Raw genomic sequence first — 23,130 nt, forward strand, 5'->3', positions numbered from 1 at the left:
ACCTCCCTTTAACCATGCTTCTTACCCATGCAATGCCATTCCCTTGGCTCCTACAACAAACTTCGACCCCTGAAGTAAATGGTCTCTCTCTCTCACTTATTGGAGTTTTGTGTCCAGTATTCTTGTTCTTGATGCCATTTCACCCTCTCCTCCATATCCAGGCAGATCAGATTTAATCTGGTTCGTAGTCTTCTCCCCATTAGCAAGTCTGCTAGAGTTATCCCTGTAGGTGTGGTTCTATAATCAAATTGGAACTGGGACAGTTTGGTATCGAGAGAAGCTATAGGCTGTTTTTTTAAGTCTGCCTTCAAAATTTGGACTGCTGTTGCTGCCAGACCATTAGTTGATGGATGGTATGGAGCTGTCCTTATTTGTTAAATACCACATGATTTTAGAAAATACTCAAATTCCCTGCTGCTAAACAATGGCCTGTCATGTGTGATGAACACGGAACTCTGTATTTTAAAAAAATGCAAGCAATTTTTCGATTGTTGCTCCTGTATTTGATGAATGAACTCTATGCACATTAAGTCACTTTGATTGGGTGTCCACAATGACTAAGAACATTGAGCCTATGAAAAGAACTGCGCAGTCGTTGTCTAACCTAACCCAACATTTATCCTGCCCTTCCCATGAATGTGGAGAATGTGCTGGTGGTAGTTTGTGTCCTTATTAGGTCTCTGGGCACTGCCCACCCCCAATGTGCATATGCATCCAATCCTGATTACCAGACATAATATCTTCATTTTGGAAACCTCGAGTTCAGCCAATACCTAGTGGTGACCTTTGCTCAGGACAATCACTCTTAATCCCCATAATAATATGCCATCCTCCACTGTGATTTGGTCTCTCTGGGTCCAAAACGGTTTCATTTCTGCTTGTGACTGCCCTTTGGCTTCTCCCATCACCACCAGCTGTTTCAGTTTTGCTTAAACTACATCTTTGTGTCCAAAGTCTGATAGTCAACTGTGACTAGAAATTTTCCAGTCCAGAAAATTTAAAACCAGAATTGGATTCTTCCAGTGGTGGTACCACAGGTGATGTATCTGCTAATGGGAGGCCGATCAATGCATTCAGATTTGTAACATTTTGCACTTAGTATTGGAGCCCACCACTGAATTCAACCTGACAGCACTATCTTGTTCTCTAAGGAGACCTAGCAAGGGTTTGTGGTCTGTTATCATTACAAATTTACAGCCATAGAGGTATTGGTGCAAACTCCTGACATCAAATACGACCATCAAACCTCCTTCTGTATCTGTGCATATTCATGCTCTGCATTAGCCAAAGTCCTGAATGCATACACTATTGTATGTTCTTCTCCATTGGGCCACCTAAGAGTAATGCTACCCCGATGCCATACTGGGAGGCACTGCATGTCAATACCAGTTCTTGCTTGGGATTATAGCATGCAAACACCTTAGACAATGACAGCCATTTCTTCACTTCCCTGAAAGCTATGGCTTGGCTACATGACCAAGGCTGACCCTTTCTTAAGGATTGATGCAAAGGTGCCAGGTTATGTGTTAACTTTCTGTAACAATTCACCAGCCCAAGGAAAGACCTAAGCTCCAGTACAGATGTGGGAGCCAGGGCACTTTTGATTGCCCTCACTTTATCGTCAAATGGGTATAACTCTGTCTTGTTGATTCTGTAGCCCAAGTAGGTCACTTAGGATGCCTGAAACACACATTCTTTCCCTAGACAGGGGATGAAACGTCTGCAACACAAATTCCCAACTCGGCGAACAGAACCACGACAACAAACACTCGAGATACAAATCTTCTCCTAAACTTTGAATTCCCTTTTTAAAGCATATACCTGCCTGGGAGAAATGTCAAAGGACTATGTCCAAGTTCATTATGTGCTTCTTGTTGGTCTTCCCTGTTATTACATCACCTAGATAAATGGTGTCCTGAGGTAGACTCTGTAAAATGTTCTCCATCATCTGCTGAAAAATTGCACAGGCTCTTGATACCCCAAATGAGTCTCCTGTATTGATACGAGGCCTTATGCATACTTCCAGGAATCCTAATCTAACTGTAAGTAAACGTGGTTCATGTCCAACTTTGTGAAGGACAACCCTTCCCCTGCCAGTTTTGTGTACAAGTTTTCTATGTGAGGGATTGGTTATTTAGCCAGCTGCGAAAAGCAGTTTACTGGTTTTTTTTCTCTTTCCATTGATGCTATGATGCACTGAATATTTTATTGAATCCATTTTATTAATTGAACATCCCATTGCATGATCTCTGGCAGTTAAATTTCCAGGCTAAAATCCTCAAAGGCGAACTGACCCATCTGGCTTCACAATTGATATGACCTGTGCTGCCCATTCTGCAAACTGGACTAATTTAATGATTCCTTTGCTTCTGCCTTTACTTCTGCCCATAGGCAAATGGCACTGGGCAGGCCTTGCAGAATCAGAGAATTGCTTTCTGGTCAACATGCAAGGTGACCTTGGCTTATTTGATAGTCGTTAGATCTTGCTGAAAATCTTCCAGATATTTAATTAGGACTTCACTCAGGTAGCCATTTTCTGATAGAAAAATGGTGAGCCAATCTATGTGAATCTTTCTCAACCAATTTTTTCCCCTTCAAGCTTGGGCCCAAGCCTTTTACCACAATCAGTGGTAACTGAACCAACTGCTTCTCGTAGGAGACCAGAACCAAAATTGTACCCTTAATCTGGTGTAGGTGCTCAGTCTAGCCAAAGTATTGCACAAACCCAAGGGCTGGATTCCAGAACAAATCTTGTTAAAGACTTGTTCTGCAATCACTGAAATGGCTGCACCAGTATCGACCTCCATTTGAACCAGATGACTGGCCAGATGCTTATTTTGATTGGTTCTGATTTGGATGTTGCTAAGCAATTTAACTATTCCAAATCCAATGCAGATGCACTCTCCTGGATACCAACATATGAATTCTCATTCATTTTAGGTCTAGTGGGGCTGTTTTGCTGTCTTAAGCCTGCATGCCAGCAGTGACTATAACAATCCTGAAGGAAGTTTTAACCATTTGGCCAAGGCTTGGCTTTGTTTTAGGATTTTGCTGTGGGCTGACCTAGAGTCCCTCAATCAGGATATGTCCTGAGACTACACAATTGCCTCAAGCAAGTGGTGTACCCCAAACTCAGTCAGCCTGGCAAGAGTGTCCACTTGCATTGGAATACCCAGCAACTCATATGGTCCACTGGCCACATTTTCCAAAAATGAAGCTCGTTGTACTGCCTGTTTGAAGTCTATCAGGACTTTCAGCTAATAGACACTTTTGCATGGTCACATCATTAATCCCAGTCTCACCACCATTGAAAAAAGATCCAGAGAGGCCAGTATCCTGTCACCAAGTCGCCCTTTATTTACACATATAAATTCCTTTAAACTGATCCAGCTCCCCCTGAGAGAACAGGATGTCTGACATTCATGTTCTTCTGTCAGCCAGGGCTCCCTGATTGGACCACATTATAAGGGCCAATCAGGGAACTCATTCTAGGAGGTCCACCTGGCTGACCTTGTTACAATCACTACTCTTGCCTTTGTTCAGTATCTCTCAATCCCTCACCAAATGAAAAAAACGATCTCAGTTTTGAAAGTTCACAATGATCCACAGCCTCAATGACTTTTTTTGCATGAGAGAAATCCAGATTACCATATTCCTGTGTGAAGGATGTTGCTTCATGCATCATGCCAAGGCCTAGACCTAATTTTAAAGATTATGCACCCTTGTTCTGCACTCCCCCAACAGGGATCAAGTTTCCCTAACCACTGCTTCAATTCCTAACATTTTAAACATACAAATGTTTAAAACCCTAAGAGTTGTCAGTATTTCTAAAAATTTTGTTTCAATAAATTGTCAGAAAAAAACATTTTGCTAGAAAATTGTATTAAAGAAGAAGAAATAGATGGAACAGATCAGTCTCACATGCATAAGCTGCATTTGAGAGTTGACACGATTAAAACGGGAGGATAACTCGAATGACCCTTCAATTTCCCAGCCGTTAACTTTAACAGTTAAGTTTCAGTCTAGCTGCTGTAACTGAATGGGCTCCTCATTGTTACTACACTGGCAGTGTAGTAACAATGAGCATCAGGGCTTAGTGTCAATAACTTCCAACACACAACCCGTCCCTAATGGGAGGTAATAAAGGATGGGTGAGGTACTTCTGTTACAGAGTGTACTTGCACGGGTTATTTGAGTCTTTACAGCAGGGGAAAAAGGCACTTTGTCCCATCCTGTCTGTGCCAGTCATCAAGCTTCGATTCTAATCTGACTTTCCAGTACTCAGCTGTGGTCTTGTATGCTTTGTGTTTCAAGTGCTCATCCCAGGAAGATCTATAGCAGTGGACTGATGGTGGTGGAAGATACATTGAGCTTCTTCAAGCAGTGACTTCCAGTTTGGTCTGGGGTTCAGCATAGAGTACAATGCGGTCCACAATCTGTGAGCACAAAACACCTTAGCCATTCTACAGCATCCCTAAAAGTGGTTTCAAATTGTTAAGTGATCAGCTCCCAATGGCCACTACTGTGAACATAATTAAATTCAAAAAAAGGTTTTAATTATAATTAAATATGTTGATGAACCCAACAGTGTGAATTCCACAATGAAACAGATGTTGTGTAACCCAACACAAAAACCAAAGTGGCATCCATTCAAGCATTCTCCTAACTATGTCTTGGTGGTGACTTTACTAGTTAACTGTAATAGTTGTAGGAGTTATATTGTGTAGTTTGGAGCTGGTGTTTCACAGCCCATTGCAACCCTTCTCTGCTAAACCAAACAGAGGTGTTCTCTTCTCTCTGCATGAAACTCTTAACTCACATCCAATTATTGATGGCTTTAACCCACTGCTCTTTGCCTGCAGCAGGCATCATGTCCTAAGGGAGGAAAAATAGCAGTGAAAGAGAAAGCGCCAAGCACGGCCTTTAACAGCTGTTTTGTTGGCAGTTTGAGATGAACTCTGCTGCAGTCCAAGCCAGGAACCAGGCTACGTGTAGAAAATGATTTCTGGAATCTGCCCATCTTCCACAGACGTTCCATTATTATTTCCCGGTACATTGAAGAAAACAAAGCAAGTGCTGATCCCAGTTGTTGGGGACTCATGAATTACCTTTCGCAATCCCTTGGTGCCATAATGAGAATCAGGCCCCTAATGGAAAGCAGAGATGAAAAAGAAATGAAAACTACTTGAAAGCAGAATAGGTATAGTAACAGCAATCCAGGAAGCAATCCACAGACTGTGAATAACCTGTATACTAAAAATTTACACCTCCAAAAAAATGTCCCTGTAAACCTTTCTCCAATAAAACCTTGCATCACATTAATGATGGGTTTGGCCTGTGCAAGCTTTGTACATTAATTACACCTGCTCATCAGTGTCACCTTTACTTCCGTGGCTGCCATGATAAATGTGTACAGTAGAAAAACAAAAGTAACTTCAGAGCTGGTAATTTCAAAATGAGGACCGAATGAATTATATTCTGCCTCATTTAATTAGCTGCCAGACTCTCCAATTGTTCCAGACTGTCTAGAATGCAGGAACAAATCAATAAGTACAATTTAAATTGGTACCTGGTAATACACAAAGAAATAATTTCATTTTGTGTACTTTCACCAGGTCAGGTGGTGCATCTTGCATGCCATGGATCAGTAAGTTCCTAAATTACAGCTGTTCCCACAGCCTTGCTGACCTTAATTCATAGTGTTGGCAGTCAGCTCTGATTGGTAATATCTGCTGTGAGAGTGCATGTACCAGCACCAGGTGATGATCTGTGATGTCTGATAAGGCAATGTCTGCTCAGTCCAACTTGGATCAGGCAGATTGTACACATTCAGCTCAGGAAAAAAGAATGGTCTGGGCCCCAGTACTGGAACTCAGAATGGAACAACACAGGGAGAGGATGAGAGCAGTGGAACAGGATGTGTAAAGCTCTTCACAGGCAATATTTACTCAGGGAAGCGAAAGAAAAGCTTCCAGATGAGAATGAGTGAAATAGGGCAAATTTGAAGATAAATGGTGCAGAGGAAGATTAAATACCTTGAGAGTTGCACAGGCTGTGTAGCTAACATTTGGCAGTATCTCAATAGGCTCCTTGAACATGACCCGAAATGTACTTGCTGATCCATCACAACAAAATCCTGTGTCATTTTGTCCAAGAGTTGTGTTCTTGTCATTTTCAATGATCTAGAAAGTAAAAGGACAAATCAATTATTTGAAAGTGACCACAAGTACCTGCTCCTTCAGTTACCGCCTCCCTGGTATATGCTGCTGTGACATCATGAGGAAGTGTGACAGCAGACAACAAGCAGGAAAGACCCAATTGAAGAAACCTTTCTAAGGCAGACTTATAAAAGAAGCAAAAAAGAGCTTTTATATCTTGCCTGCAGGAAGGGCAGGATCTATAAATTTCTGCTTATCTTACCATGGACCAATCAGTTCACTCAGCCATATTCCAAGCCATTAAAGTTTAGCACTTTATCCAGTTTATGTTTAGTAAAATTTAGTGAAAAAATGAATTAGGAACAAATGTTACTACGTAGGCAGTTAGCATGAACAAGTTATTCAAACAACTCTAAATGGCATTTGACAAATTGATGATTGAGGTGGGAAGTGGCTTAAACCAGTGTCCATTCATTTCCTGCCAAAAACCACAGTGACTCTAGTATTTCCATGCTGTCTGAGAGAGGATGAATATTAGGTGTTACATCTGCCTCCATTTCAATAAATAATTAATTTGAAACTTGAGTAGAACATCAAGGCCTTGAATATGGACTGCATAGATATAAAGAATGGGAATATCAGATATTTGGACAAGTTTCACTTTATTCAGAAAGTAGAAAACTTTTTGTATGGAAGATAAATATTTGCTTGAACAAACGGGTGCTGTTGACGGTGTGATACACTGTAGTACATAATTAATTCACGAATGACTAAAGAACCGGGAAAAATTCTCTCACCTGGATATTAACCTGGTAATCTGTTGGGCCATGTATAGAACCATAGAGCCCGAAACCCACAACAAACACCCTTCTGGTCACTGAAAATCTTCAAAACAAACAAAGGGAACGGTTAGCTTCCAGACTCCTTCCAAATGAATATTTGAGATTTAATCTTTCTCTATTTAAAACTAATGAACTATTATTTCAATGACTCAGATGTTTGCAATACTGGAAAACCAGCCTCCCTCAGAGACTCAATACTTTTTGCTGGTCAAATTGACAACCTAAGCCAGGTTCTTAATCTTGGCTAGGCGTGAATGGAGACCCACCCTCGCCTTCAGTAACTGTGGACCATTACAGTCTGGGATGCACTCCAGGAAAGGAGACTCAAAACTGACTAAAGTTACTCTCTCATTTCATAGATTCATAAACCTGATATGGAGAGCAAAGGGTTGTCACAACAACAGAATGTTCCCTCAACATTTACAACATCTTCAAAAAGAAAATTAAATTTCCAAAATCACAGACAGGGTCAGATTGCTCTTGCTATCAATATAAAAGGTGCTAGGAATCTCTCAAAAGGAAAACAGTGTGATAACCAGCCCTTAAAGAAATGCCCTGGATCCTATTCCTTCAAAATGCTGATTAAGAATGTTGTGAATAGCCACAAAACAATCCAAAATCCCCCATCACATGCACACTCAGGTTCTTAGACTACGCTGCCATCAAATACCAGTTAAAATCTGTACATGTTCACACATCCATTGCACCCCTCAGGGAATTAAACCAAATCTTTCTGGGCTTCAATGAAGCACAAAGTCCATCAGTAAACGAGGGAGGCTGTGAGAAATATTCTCTGGTAAACCAAGAGATCACTAAATGAGACAAGATTCCCAGTACAAAGTTCATCGGGCACTGATAGACTAAAACATCTGTCTCACAGAATCTTACTGTCAGGAACAGTTTACGAGAACTGAACAATAAACTGCTCAATAAACTGCCCAGAACAGTTTCAGTGGAGAGGAGTATTGAAAGTAGAATTGGATCAGGGCAGGGTACAATGGAAGTGGCTACTTTACCCAGTTACTTTACCAAGTTACTTAGGCACTAGAATTGTGAGGGGATTGCTTTTCTGAACAAGTGCATCACCCTTGCTCAAAAAACTCTGGTGATTGCCTGGGTAAACTCCCAGAAAACTATGAAACATGGTCATAGTAACAGTTTACAGCACATTGCAGAATTCTGGGGAGATCTCTCCATACCTGGCATGGCTTTTTGACTGCACCAACTCAGCAACATCCTCAATCACAACAGACACAGCATCACTCGCTGAGTCAGGGGAAGGATTACTGACAGTGGAATTGTCCAAAGCTGGATGATCTCAGGTTTTAATGTCCATCCTATTTAGAATCAGCTGGACAAAGCCAGAACAATGATAGAGACACTACAATCAGTTAAAAAAAAAGGTTATTCAGGGTTCTGCTCTTGACTGAAATCTAACAATGTATCAGAAACCGGTATGGACACAAAGTGAAGACACGATCACAACTATGGCTGTGATAATCCCTTCCTCTTCTAGCTATTCGATTGGTAAGGATTTGCAGAGCAGGAAGTGTAACTGGTGAGTTGTGTGCCAACCTGATCCTGTCACTGGTTCCATTGTATCCCCAGCGACTCTCCACCTGCGGGAAGCGGCTGATGCTGCACTCCTTCCCCCGCAGACAGCAGCGTGGCCGGTCAACATACTCCACGCGTGGCTTGGGATTCAAGGTGAAATGTAAGAATAGATTAACGATCTCATGATCGGAGAGGATCCCAGACTGAGCAGGTCCTGAACAGAAGGGAAGAAGAATAAAAAATGGTTGCGCCTTAAATTGTTTATTTTGGACATTAAACCACTCATTTAATAATGCCATTTAGCCCATCCTGCCCGTACCAACACTTTGGAAGAGCTACTGAATTACCCTTGCAGCCCCAATCTTTCCCTGTTGGATTGTAAATATTTTCTTCTGGATAAAGTAACCTCTTCCATTGTACCCTGCCCTGATCTGGTCTAATTCCACTTTCAATACTCCTCTTCACCCGTTGTTAGATTGCTCTCTACTGAAGCATCTCTGGGATCAGTTCGTCAGTGTCAGACATTTGAGCAGTTCTGGTAAACTATTCCTGACAGTGAAATTCTGAGCGGCAGATGGCCTGGTCTACCAGTGTCCAAGTTGTGGAAAGTTACTATTAAATTAATAAATGCTGATGGGATTGGTTTCATTCCTTATTTCTCTCATTTGTTGATTACTGCCTCCTCCCTTAAAACTAATTTACTGTCCCATTGCAGTGTGTAGCAACTTCAACCCCACACTCATGTTTCCATTCAGGGGTGTTTTTTTAAAATGACAGGTCTTTTTAGTTTCTTATTCCAATATAAAAATATTTTAAAGTATCAAAAAAAACATTTGGCCCAATTAGTTTATATTGCAGAAAGGTTACCAGTCACCCTGGTCCATCTCACCACATCACTCTATCCTACTATTCCTCTTCATGTTTGTCTGGCTTCTTCTTAAATACATATCACCAAAGTTCTTCAACAGTATTTTCCAAATCCACGACCACTACCATCTAGAAGAACAGGGTGGGAGATACTTGGGAACACTTGCAAGTTCCCCACCAAGCCACTCACCATTCCTTCAGTGTTGCTGGGTCAAAATCATAGAATTCTCTCCTAAACGGCACTATATGCTAAGGACTGCAGCAATTCAAAAGGCAACTCACCACCTTCTCTAGGGTAATTAGGATAAATAATAAATGCTAGCTTAGTTAATTATGCCCACATTAACATAAGAAAAACAAATGCTATTCATCTTGTTTGAACACAGGAGCTTTGGTTCCACCTCGACATTCTAGGTAGCTGCCAAATAAACAAATTTTACAAATAGAAATTATCCAGGGATTGATTAGACATGCACATTAGACAATCCAATACGCCAACAGCCCAGAGTTACTGTCAGGTACCCACTATTCAGTATATTAATCCCGATTAGATCACACTATCAGTGCAACCATTACTATCCTCCATATTCTTCATTATTTAATGGTAATTAGTAGATTTTGGTAAACCTGCCTTAGAAATTATAGGATTGTTTGAACTCACTGACCAGCTGCAAATTCCTCGATAGTCATCAGTGGGAACCGGATCAGCGTTATGGCTTTTCCCAACACTTTCTGCTTGCTCCCAGGAGTAACTGGCAGCTGCTGCCTCTGGCATTCTGCTTCGGCCCAGCGCACCACTCCAGCAAAGAGCCGAATCTCCTGGATACTCAGAGTATCTCTTTCCAACACCGCACACAACGTATCTGCTCGCAGAGGGAAAGCATAGATAAAGGCCTGCACTGCATTCACGATTGAGCAAGTGATGCAAGGAAACCTAGCATTTGTATTACTCTTTTCATCACTACAGGACATCTCAAAGCCAAGCAGAGCTAACAAGAATTGTTTGTTTGTTGTATTAGAGGAAATATGCCACAAACTTGCAGAAAATCTATCCTTGGTGATGATAGTAAGGGAAGTTGACTGACCAGGACACTAAGGAGAGCTCCCTGCTCTTTTTTGAGTAGTAACAGGGCTAGGGTCAGAGTTATATCCAGCTGAAAGGGAAGGTGGAATTCTCAGCTTAAAAATATGTTGCTGGAAAAGCGCAGGAGGTCAGACAGCATCAAAGGAGCAGGAGAATTGACGTTTCAGGCATAAACGCTTCTTCAGGAATTCTCAGTTTACCATCTCATTTGAAAGATCACTCTGACAGTGCAGCAAGGGGAAAGACAGAGATGCAAATATGTCAGGCCTGAATTACATACAATTATTTTCACTTGATAGTCCATCCTGCCTTTCTAAACATTTAACCATGAAGGATGGAGCATGATGCTGATAATAGTTCCTATTACAGACCACGCCCAGTAGCATTTTAAAATATCAGAATATCAAGATAAATTGGACAAGTTATCCAGTGTATCATTTGGATTGTAACACCATCCCTGAACAAACTGAAGAATAACCCCTCTGAGTGAATTATTGACAGCTCAAACTCACCAAGATCGATATCAGTGAAGCCCTCAGCACTGATTGCATCCACAGTGTTTTTGTCGATTGTGTCCAAGCATAGGCTAGCCAGCTGAGGCTCGTCAAACAAGCGTGCCTGAAACCATTTTAATGAATAAAATGAGGGAAATGAAACAAATGTATCAAAACTAATGATCACATATCACTAAAACAGTGGAAGGAAACTCCTTCATAAAGATGAAAGACATCCTAACTGCCTGAAACTTGGGGCAGTGACAGGGCTGGTGCTGGGACATGAACAAGCTACCAGCACCATGTCTGCAGGAACCGTGACCCAAGCATAGTGCTGGGTAAAACCAGGCAACTAACTGGACAGAGGCACAACAGGGGCATCGGGACCTTTCCATACCATTCATTCGAAGGGAAACTCAGCATTCAGCACAAAACAGCTTCGTGCAGCAGCACGTGCCTGAAGTTATTTTAATTCTCACCCATTATTCAGATTTTTATCATTGGATTGGGAGCAGCATCCCTGGATTGTTTCCCTCTCCCTTGTTTGTTGGTCAAAGGATTAAAGGGATCTTTCTATCTGTACAGTATAAACAGATCCACGTGCTCATTGTCAAATCCCTAAAATGAACAGAGTAGATGCAGAGGATTGTTGCCCTTAATGAGAGAATCTTGATCCAGAGAGCATAATCTCAGAATAAAAAGTCACCCATTTAAAACAGACGGGGAGGAATTTCTTCTCTCAGAACATAGTGAATCTGTGGAATTCTTTGTTCCAGTGCTGTCAAGATTGGGTCATTAAGCATATTCAAAGTTGAGAGAGAGAATTTTAATCAGTAAGGGAATCAACATTCTGGGGAAAAGACAGGAAAGTGGAGTTGAGGATTGTCACAACAGGCACACACTCACTGAATGGCAGAGCAGATTTGATGGGCTGAATAAGACCATAAGACATAGGAGTGGAAGTAAGGCCATTTGGCCCATCGAATCCACTCCGCCATTCAATCATGGCTGATGGGCATTTCAACTCCACTTACCCGCATTCTCCCCATAGCCCTTAATTCCTTGTGACATCAAGAATTTATCAATCTCTGCCTTGAAGACATTTAGCGTCCCGGCCTCCACAGCAATGAATGGCCTACTTCTGCTCATATCTTATTGCGAACAGCCAATAAATAATCACCTGAGTTAGTAACATGAAAGCATTGTCAGCTCGCAGGTGTTTGGTGAGAAACTCCACACAATGGGCTTCCAAGGCTGGTACTGCATATTTCTTTGCTGTGTATAGAGTCGTCATCACAGTCTCAGGACCAATTTGTACCTCATCAGAGTAGAGAAACCTGCACAAGAACAATACCGGCTCACACAAAAGCAGCACTGAAGGGTAAAGGAGAATAATCCCTAATTGACCTCAATTGACAAATTTAGCTATCCTAAAATGCAAAAATCCATTTCTTAACTTCTTATTAACAAAACTCTTCATATTTAATATCTCTTGGAGGACTCCAGTTTTGAACAACTGCTAAGAAAAATGTCAGATTACAAGAAAGTACCTGGAATGATGTTTTTAAATAAAACAGATCATGTAAAGGTCACTGAGAAGGGCTCAGATTTTTAAAATGAAACAAGGCTTCCTAGAAATTACATAACAGTTGGTCACTTTTCTCCGTAAATTCTGCTGGGGCTTTTTGAATAGTGATTGGATGGAGTAAGTTTGTCCTGAATTAGTTGGTGGACACTTCTGAAAAAGTGGGATCAGCATAGATAAGTTAGCACCGACTCGATGGGTTGAAGGGCCCTTCTATGCTGAATGACTATGCAACAAGAGATCTGTGAGGAAGTAGATTTTTCCCATTTCTGAAAAACCTGTTGTTGATTTCAGGGAAAAACCCCTATTTGTTCTTCTGAAAAAATGTGACTGAAGGAACTTCTCAGTATTGAATTTCCTGAGCAAGTGTGTCTGTCAAGATAATCAGATAATCTTATTCATAAAAATTAATATACAACACACATGATACGATCGGTACTACAACACAGATACATGTGCAGAGAAATAATTTCATTGTTATCATGCTTATCAAAAATTCAGGGCATTGTCTTTCAACAAAAGTTCTGTCACTACTAGAACATTTAGGAAAAATGGTCACCAATATACATACAAGTTCATACAAATGTCCACTTGTAAACATGCGAGAGTCTACTTTTGTTGTTTGTCAAAGGATAAATGTTGGTCTAGCCATCAACAATTGATAATGCCTGTCCTTTGACTCATGTACATCCTCCTGAGAGGACAGATGGTAGCTCCGGTGTGCCACATCTCCTAAATTACTAATCCTATTGAGTGTGCCTTCCCCCACACCGGTTCTGCACTGACCCTCAAGTAGTGCTGTCTGCTCAGTACTGACACTATACCTACCCACCCCCAAACAAACTTGGATGTATATCACATTACCCTGCAATTACTATTTCATTTGCCATTATCTCTGCAAGAATCACACTTCTTTTCCTTGATTTTACAAACCAGAGTAAACCACATTTTATGCTTTACCTAGCCTTGTCTGAATTGGCGAGACGAGGACATAATATCCCCATTCACATCTACCTGACTCACCCTAAATAAAGATTTTTCCCACCTCGTTTGCAATGTCTCTGAACTTCAAAAGTTTATGAACCTTAATACGCAAAGGCATAATTATTTCCCTTTTAAAAAGGGAAAGCATTTATGTTATTTTTAAGCTCACCATCTTATTCTGACTGACCGTCATATGCAAAAGCCTCCTTTAAATATTGGGTTTCCAACCGCAGCTGTTCACAATCTTGGGAGGCCTCATTCCCTTCGTTAATCAACAGACACAATCATCCCAACCATTATTAGGATTTGTAAATCAACTGGATTATGCTTGACCAACACTCATGGAGAATGATAAAATACAGGTGGCTAGTTGGTTCATTAGGTCTGCAAGTCTCGCTAAACTAACTGTACTTTTCTCAAAGATTTAAAATTTTGTCTTCACATTTAAACAATTCAGTCTTTTACCATTGTTAATTTATATTTTAAAAAAAATGACAAACTATTCAAAGGAAAATCAAAATAAATTGTTACAGCCACAAAGGTTTTTCTCCAGGACTTCTTGGAACAATATTCTGTAGGTTAATCTTTAATTCCTAACGACTCTAGTACGATGTGGGAGAGTTTGCTTAACCGGTTTATTTGACCTTCAGTCATGTCCCCTGCTCCATTCTGTACCTCGCCTTAAAACTATTGTAAAAAGCAAAAGTTATTACATTTAAAAAATACAGAATGAAAGTCAGTGCTAAGTGTACTGGGTCAGCCCAATTATAAATATTTTTCTAACAGAACAATTAAACTACGCTAATCCTTAAGAAAAACACCATGGTGCAAAATGTTGATAATTCAGAGGCTGAAGATTGCATTGTTTTCTCTAATTTCAGCTCCGAAATTTGCTAAAACAATAATATCCCGGCAAAGTGAATCCTATACCCAGTCTGAAAACAACATGCATCGATTCACCTGCAATAAGAGCGAAGATTTAGCCATTTAAAAAAATATAAAATTCTGAGCCATATTGCAGCTGGAGCGAGACTGTATTTCAATTTGTGTTGGGGCCAGAGTTACCATAACATTAACGTCAGGAACGTTCAGATTATTAACCGTAAAAGAGTGAGCAGGGGCACAGCTCATCTTCATGACATACCGGTGTATTTAATCATTTTTAAAAATGGGCGGTACCCCTCTTTTATTGTTAATTATCAAAATATAAATAAATAATTTATTTCAAAAGCAGTAACACTGACCAGAGGCAGTTTTATGAGAAATCCCATCAAATGCGTGAGGAGCCCTGGTGCAGGCGGGACTGCGATATTATTATAAATGTTAGAGAACAAACTATCTGGATTCAGGGACACTCGCCGAGTTTATTAATAGTCAATAATTCTATTAATAAACAAACTGGATGCTGCTGCCACTCATCCTTACACCTTCATTAATTATAATAAATTGTACAGTCCGCCTTTAGGAATATTCTTTGCATCGACACAATCTGTCAGCGACAATCTCAATTTTTATGAGGAATTTAATTATTTATTTGTAGGCCGCAGCCTCGGGCTCAAGTTGGCCTCCTCACCTGAGCAGCGCCAGGAAGGCGGCGGGCTCGACGTCGGGCAGCTCGATCTCGGCCGAGCTGGTGGCCATGCCGCCGTTAAACATGGCGTCGAAGACAGCGCTGCCGACGGCGAGGACGAAGCGGTGAGCGGGAAGGCGGCGGGCACCAGGCCCCTTCCCCACCGCGAAATGGACGTCGCTCAGCAGCTCGTTGTTAAACATGAAGGAGAAACGCTCCCGCACCGAGCGCTGCGCCGCCTGCCAGTTATACAGCGGCGGGGCTGGGGCCCGAAGACCCGGGCCCACCGCCAAATCCACCGGCCGAACACCGCTCTCACCCGGCCTGGACCTGGCTCTCGGCCTCGCTGCCGTATCCTCACCCTCCGCCTCAGCCATTTTCACAGCGCAGCCCAGGGTGGGGCCGGGGGCAGGCCCCCCCTCCCCAAACACCCAGACACAGACCCAGACACAGACCCACCCACACCCAGACTGACACACACACCCAACCACACACAGACACATACACATAGACACAGATGCACCCAGATACCTATACACCCAGACACAGACCCACCCACACCCAGACAGACACATACACACACACACACACACGGAGACACAGACCCAACCACACCCAGACACATACACATAGACACAGATGCACCCAGATACCTATACACATAGACACAGACCCACACGGTCACCCAGACACTGACACACAACCAGACACATACACAGACTCACACACAGACATGCACACACATATAGGCACAGGCTGACACAACCAGACACAGACACACACACACTTAGACTCAGATGCACCCAGGCACAGACTCACACACAACCAGAAACAAACATTGACATGCGTGCACACACCTAGACACAAACCTAGATACTGACATATATCCACACAAACAGACCCACACACATCTCGTTACTGACATGCACACAGACACTCGGATACATACAGAAACCCAGATATACAAACACATTGACACAGATCATGCGCACACATCCCCAGAAAACATACGTGATGAAGGGCTTATGCCCAAAACTTCGACTCTCCTGCTCCTGGGATGCTGCCTGACCTGCTGTGCTTTTCCAGCACCACACTTTTCCACTCTGATCTCAAGCATCTGTTTTCCTCACTTTCTCCTAGACACATACAGTCAGGCACTGACACACACACACACACGTGTGTGGGCAGCACGGTGGCACAGTGGTTAGCATTGCTGCCTCACAGTGCCAGAGACACGGGTTCAACTCCCGCCTCAGGCGACTGACTGTGTGGAGTTTGCACGTTCTCCCCGTGTTTGCGTGGGTTTCCTCCGGGTGCTCCGGTTTCCTCCCACAGTCACAAAGATGTGCGGGTCAGGTAAATTGGCTATGCTAGATTGCCCGTAGTGTTGGGTAGGGGGTAAATGTAGGGGTACGGGTGGGTCGTGCTTTGGCGGGCTGGTGTGGACTTGTTGGGCCGAGGGGCCTGTTTCCACACTGTAAGTAATCTAATCTACATACACAATGACACTTGCTCAGTCCTTTGAGTATAAGAGTTGGGACCTCATGTTGAAGTTGTACAGGACATTGGTGAGACCTCCTCTGGAATGCTGTGTGGTTATGGTTGCCCAGTTATAGGAAGGATATTATCAAGCAGGAAAGCGTTCAGAAAAGATTTACCAGGACACAGTCGAGAATGAGGAATTTGAAATACAAAAATAGATTGGAAAGGCTGGGATTTATTTCACTGGAGAATAGGAGGTTGAGGAATGGCCTATTGAGTTTTATAAAATTGTGAGGATCATAGATAAGGTGAATGACAAAGGTCTTTTCTGGAGGATGGGGGTGCTAAAAATAGGGGACATATTTTTATGATGAGAGGAGAAAGATTTAAAAAAGAACATAAGAGGCAAGCTTTTTACAGTGTGGTTTGTGTGTGGAATGAACTGCCAGAGAAAGTGGTGGATGCAGATAGAGTTACAATGTTTAAAAGTACATGAATAGAAAAGGTTTGGAGGGATGGGGGCAAACACAGACACGGAGAAAGTGAGGACTGCAGATGCTGGAGATCAGAGCTGAAAAATGTGTTGCTGGAAAAGCGCAGCAGGTCAGGCAGCATCCAAGGAGCAGGAGAATCAATGTTTCGGGCATAAGCCCTTCTTCAGCAAACATAGACAAGTTGAGACTAGTTTAATTTGGGAACATGGTTGGGATGGACTGGTTGGACTGAAGGGTCTGTTTCTGTGCTATATGACTCGATGAGCAAAATGGCATTATTCTGCTCCTATGATGACGGTCTTATAGACATCTGTTCATTTTGATTTGATTTATTATTGTTACATGTACCTAGATACAGAGAAACATTTTGTTTTGCATGCAGTACGGGCAGGTCATACCATTGTTACGACACAGGGTAAATCATCCCTGCTAATTTAAACCAGCAACACAGAAAAGATGTAAGCCATGCCATAATATATGAAAATTCGAGAGGCCAGGAACTATTTAAAAAGTAACAATTTTATTTCTTAAAGTATAAGAGTATAATTAACTAACAACTATTTACAATTCTTTCCTCTAACCTATCTTTTACTTTCCCTTCTATCATACCGTGGGCGGCACGGTGGCACAGTGGGCGGCACGGTGGCACAGTGGTTAGCACTGCTGCCTCACAGCGCCAGAGACCCGGGTTCAATTCCTGACTCGGGCGACTGACTGTGTGTGCGTTTGCACGTTCTCCCCGTGTCTACGTGGGTTTCCTCTGGGTGCTCCGGTTTCCTCCCACAGTCCAAAGATGTGCGGGTCAGGTGAATTGGCCATGCTAAATTGACCGTATGTTAGGTAAAGGGGTAAATGTAGGGGTATGGGTGGGTTGCGCTTCGGCGGGTCGGTGTGGACTTGTTGGGCCGAAGGGCCTGTTTCCACACTGTAAGTAATCTAATCTAATCTAATAAAATCCCCGAGTAAGATTTACCAAAAATTCAAATTTCAAAACCAGACAGCTGTTGAATCTTCCCTTTGTATTTTCCTGTGTAGATTCTCTTCTTCTTAGGGATTTCTGTTTCACAGGTCATTGATACATAAAGGTACCTTTAAGAGAACTGTGTTTTGGGCAGTCTGTATGTGCTGGTGGCTTGGCAGTTCTCCCCCAACTGTTTAATATTTTTCCTGTTTTATATGCCAAAGCCTCAGGTCATTTCATTGGTGTTAATATTGTCAAAATACTAAATTCAAACTTGATTAGAGTTTGGTATATTGGGGCATACTTTAAACTGATTGGCTGAATTTAAATTTCTTTTTGTTCCAGACAACCCAACTAATGTAGGTATTCGACCAAATGTTGTATTGTTACCTAATTCAGAACACTTGGTGCGGTATCAAGTAGTTCTGCTAGCTTTAAACTCTCTGAAAGGTACCGTACCCGTTACATCTTCATAACACCTCTCCCCTTAAGAAAAAATGAACCACCATAATGAAAAGATGACTTCATCTTTTCCTATTCTTTAAACACATCAGCATAACATACACATAGCTTTAATCTAAGCTTACCTAAACTTTGTCCCAAAGCATTGGATGAATACAAATCTCATCTAAACTTTATCAGTTAATCTATGATAACACATCTGCGATTACATTCTGGCTACATATACAATTTTTAAATTAAAAGTTTTTAACATAAGACTCCAACAAAATAGTCTCATAAAGCATTCTAAGAATGTAAGGATTGTGATCCTTCTACACGTTGTTCGTGACATAAACATTAAAATATTAGTGGGTTTTGAGAAGATTTGTCACTCAGGTTGAGGTTCTGGTTGTAAGTTTGCTCGCTGAGATGGAAGGTTCATCACCATGCTGGGTAACATCATCAGTGAGCCTCTGGTGAAGCACTGGTGTTTGTGACCTACCTCCTATTTATGTGTTTAGGTTTCCTTGGGTTGGTGATGTCATTTCTTGTTCTTTTTCTCAGGGGGTGGTAAATGGGGTCCGAGTCAATGTATTTGTTGAATTCTGGTTGGAGTGCCATGATTAGATTACTTACAGTGTGGAAACAGGCCCTTTGGCCCAACAAGTCCACACCGACCCACCGAAGCGCAACCCACCCATACCTCTACGTTTACCCCTTCACCTAACACTACGGGCAATTTAGCATGGCCAATTCACCTGACCTGCACATCTTTGGACTGTGGGAGGAAACCGGAGCACCTGGAGGAAACTCACGCAGACACGGGGAGAACGTGTAAACTCCACACAGTCAGTTGCCTGAGGCGGGAATTGAACCCGGGTCTTTGGCGCTGTGAGGTAGCAGTGCTAACCACTGTGCCACCGTGCCGCTAGGAATTCCCGTACGTGTCTCTGTTTGGCTTGTCCTAGGATGGATGTGTTGTCCCAGTTGAAGTGGTGTCCTTCCTCATCTGTATGTAAGTATATTAGTCAGAGTGGGTCATGTCTTTTTATGGCTAGTTGATGTTAATGCATCCTGGTGGCTAGTTTTCTGCCTGTTTGTCCAATGTAGTGTCTGTTACAGTTCTTGCAAGGTATTTTGTAAATTACATTAGTTTTGCTTGTTGTCAGTATAGAGTCTTTCAAGTTCATTAGCTGCTGTTTTAGTGTGTTGGTGGGTTTGTGGGCTATCAAGAGGTCTGAGTATTTGGAATTCATTTCCAAGGTGTCTTTGATGTAGGGGAGAATGGCTAGGGTTTCTGGACACATTTTGTCTCCTTGTTTGGGTTTGTTGTTGAGAAATCGGCAGATTGTGTTCATTGGGTACCCGTTCATTTTGAATACACGGTATAGGTGATTGTCCTCTGCTCTTCGTAGTTCCTCTATGCTGCAGTGTGCGGTGGCTTGTTGAAATAATGTTCTGATGCAGCTTCGTTTGTGGGTGTTGGGATGATTGTTTCTGTAGTTCAATATTTGGTCCGTGCGTGTTGCTTTCCTGTAGACGCTGGTTTGAAGTTCCCCATTGGGTGTTCGCTCTACTGTGACATCTAGGAATGGCAGTTTGTTGTTGTTTTCCTCCTCTTTAGTGAAATTTATGCCAGTGAGGGTATTATTGATGGTCTTGAAGGTTTCCTCTAATTTGTTTCGTTTAGTGATGACAAAGGTGTCATCCACTTAGCAGACCCAAAGTTTGGGTTGGATGGTTGGCAGAGCTGTTTGTTCCAGTCTCTGCATTACTGCCTTTGCTAAGAACCCTGATATCGGAGATCCCATGGGTGTTCCGTTAGTGTGTCTATAGGTTTTGTTGTTGAAAGTGAAGTGGGTGGTAAGGCATAGGTCCACTAGCTTGACGATGTTGTCTTTGCAGAGGAAGTTGGTGGTGTTTGGTGTATGTGTCTTTGGTTCTTATAATAGTGTAGGCAGTGTTTCCTTGGCCAGGTTGATGCTGGTGGATGTGAACAGGGCTGTTACATCAAAGGAGATTAAAACGTTGTAAGGCCAGTACCAAACTCAAGAGTTTTTTTTCGATCATGGAGTATTTCCTCTGGTGGATGTTGAGTTTCTTTGAAAAGTAACCAACTGGCAGTTCAATCCCATCCTCAACTTCCTGTGGCAGTACAGTTCTAATTCCTATGTCACTGGCATCAATGGCGACTTTAAAAGGTTTTGAAACAGTTGGTGTAGTTAAAACTGGTTTGGTGGTTAATGTTGTTTTCAAAGGGTTGAATGCCTCCTGGCATTGTACTGTCCACTGAAACTTTGTGTTCTTCTTCAGCAAATCAGTTAATGATGGCACTGCACTGCTGAAGTTTGAAACAAACTTCCGATAGAATCCACTGAGTCTTAATAAACAAAGCACCTCTTTCCTCAAGGTTGGTGGTGGAAATTCCTCAGTAGGAACGTCTTTGCGTTCCATGGGGTCAACCTTCCATGACTGATGTTATGTCCCAAGAATATCACCTCTGCTTTTGCGAATTCAGTTTTGTTTAAGTTTATTACCAGTTTTTCTTCTTGTAGTCGTTCAAAGAGCTCTGCCAACTGTACCATGTGATCTTTCTAGGATTTACTAAAGATCACTACATCGTCCAAATGGACTGCAGAGTTTGTTAACCCAGCCACCACTCTGTTCATGAGTCTTTGGAATGTGACGGGTACGTTCTTCATTCCAAAGGACATCACTTTAAACTGATATAGCCTATTTGGGGTAACACACGCAGAAATTTCTTTCGCCGTCTCTGATAAAGTTACCTGTTGGTAACCATGCATTAAGTCTAACTTGGTGATGTAACTGGCTTGTCCGACTTTCTTGATACAGTCCTCCAATCTAGGAATTGGATATGAGTCCGATTTTGTAATGATGTTGACCTTCCAATAATCCATGCAGAATCGTTGAGTCCTGTCCAGTTTGGGAACTAAGACGATCAGTGAACTCCACTCGCTCTGATATTGGTTCGATGATATCCTGGAGGAGAAAGTGAGGTCTGCAGATGCTGGAGATCAGAGCTGAAAATGTGTTGCTGGAAAAGCGCAGCAGGTCAGGCAGCATCCAAGGAGCAGGAGAATCGACGTTTTGGGCACAAGCCCTTCTTCAGGAATGATGCCCGAAACGTTGAATCTCCTGTTCCTCGATGATATCCTGGTCGAGCATAGCTTTCTTCTGGACCTGTCTGGCTTTGAAAGGATTAAGCTGATAGGGGTGTTGTTTTATCGGATCAGGATTCCCTATGTCTACTTCATGTACAATAGCATTAGTCCCCCCCCAACTAATTATTACATATGTCCTAATACAACAGTAACAAATCTTTCAACTGCTTTCTATGCTCGTGAGATAGATAGCTTACTAACCTATCCCACTCCTCAAGGACTTCTTCATTTTTTAATCTATTTTGAGGCATATCAAAATCTACATCACCTGGAACTGATTCCTCACTATGTGGAGCAGTAACTAACACCTGTTTCTCCAGTTCTTTCTCTCTGGTATAATACAGTTTCAACATGTTCACATGACATACCCGATATCTTTTTTCTATCTGGCATCTTTACTAGCTGTTCACCTGACTCAACTTCTTCTCAATTTTATAGCGACCACTAAACCTGGCTTTGAAGGGATCTCTTATCTCTTATCTTATCACTGGGAGCAGTACTATTACGTCATCCCCTCGGGAAAACGTCAGAGTCTCAAGTCTTTTATCTGCCACCTACTTTATTCTATAATGTGCCCCCTTTAGATGCTGTTTAGGTAACTCAGCTACTCAATTTAGTCACTCCCTCATCGCCAATAAATAATTTAAGTGTGAGATCTCTGACTTTGGTCTTGTCAATTTTTCTTTAATTAATTTCAAAGGGCTTCACACTTCATGCCCAAATATTAACCCGAAAGGAATGAACTGAGTAGATTAATTTGGGGCAACTTTAATGGTAAAAATTATGAATGGGATACCTTTATCCCAATTATTCAGGTAACCCTGATGTATGCTTTCAACATGATCTTCAACGCCTGTTGCCACCTTTCCAAAGCTCCTTGGGATTCAGGATGATACGCACTGGATTTGAAGTGCTGTATACCTAAGCTATCCATAACTTCCTTAAACAGCCTAGCAGTAGAATTAGACCTTGGTCAAACTGAATCTCTCTGGGTAGCCCATACCGTGTGAAGAAAACTACTAATTCCTCTATCACCTTTTTTGTCTTGATACTCCATAAGGGAATTGCCTCCGGAAATCTGGGAGACACATCCATTATGGTTAACAAGTACTGGTTCCCACTGTTAGTTCTCAAGAGGGAACCTACACAATCAATTATAACTCATGTGAAAGGTTCTTCAAATGCAGGAATTGGCAACAAAGGTGCTGGTTTTATTACCGCCTGTGACTTACCAACAATTTGGCATGTATGACACTTGTGGCAGATGTTAACCACGTCTTTGTGCATTCCAGGCCAATAAAAATGTTTTTGTACTTTAGCCTGACTCTTTCGTACCCTAGGTGACCTCCTACAGATAGTTCTTGTGCTACCCGTAAAACCTCCTCTCTCTATGCTACTGGCAACACAATCTGGTACACTTCAGCCCATTTCT

At 42.0% G+C, this 23,130-nt stretch overlaps 1 protein-coding gene across 1 annotated transcript; it reads right to left on the bottom strand.

Annotated features, from left to right (window-relative positions):
- Positions 1-3,334: 3,334 nt before the first annotated feature.
- LOC132834132 (BTB/POZ domain-containing protein 1-like) lies at positions 3,335-15,612 on the bottom strand. The gene is made up of 8 exons (XM_060852763.1): positions 15,142-15,612; positions 12,180-12,336; positions 11,018-11,123; positions 10,087-10,284; positions 8,576-8,768; positions 6,956-7,043; positions 6,036-6,182; positions 3,335-5,147 (listed from the first exon to the last, which is right to left on the bottom strand). The coding sequence occupies exons 1-8, from the start codon at positions 15,513-15,515 to the stop codon at positions 4,986-4,988; spliced, it is 1,425 nt and encodes a 474-aa protein (XP_060708746.1). The 5' UTR covers positions 15,516-15,612; the 3' UTR covers positions 3,335-4,985.
- Between the last annotated feature and the right edge of the window lie 7,518 nt (positions 15,613-23,130).

This window comes from Hemiscyllium ocellatum, chromosome 39 (genome assembly GCF_020745735.1).
Source record: "Hemiscyllium ocellatum isolate sHemOce1 chromosome 39, sHemOce1.pat.X.cur, whole genome shotgun sequence".
Lineage (NCBI taxonomy): Eukaryota > Metazoa > Chordata > Chondrichthyes > Orectolobiformes > Hemiscylliidae > Hemiscyllium > Hemiscyllium ocellatum.

Bases quoted from the DNA above. Each gene is read 5' to 3' on its own strand.
- LOC132834132 (XM_060852763.1), bottom strand. From the start codon at position 15,515: ATGGCTGAGGCGGAGGGTGAGGATACGGCAGCGAGGCCGAGAGCCAGG. The intron at 12,337-15,141 runs GTGAGGAGGCCA...GTTCTTGTGCAG, and splicing joins GCCTTCCTGGCGCTGCTCAG to GTTTCTCTACTCTGATGAGG. The intron at 11,124-12,179 runs GTGATTATTTAT...AAATGGTTTCAG, and splicing joins CTTTCATGTTACTAACTCAG to GCACGCTTGTTTGACGAGCC.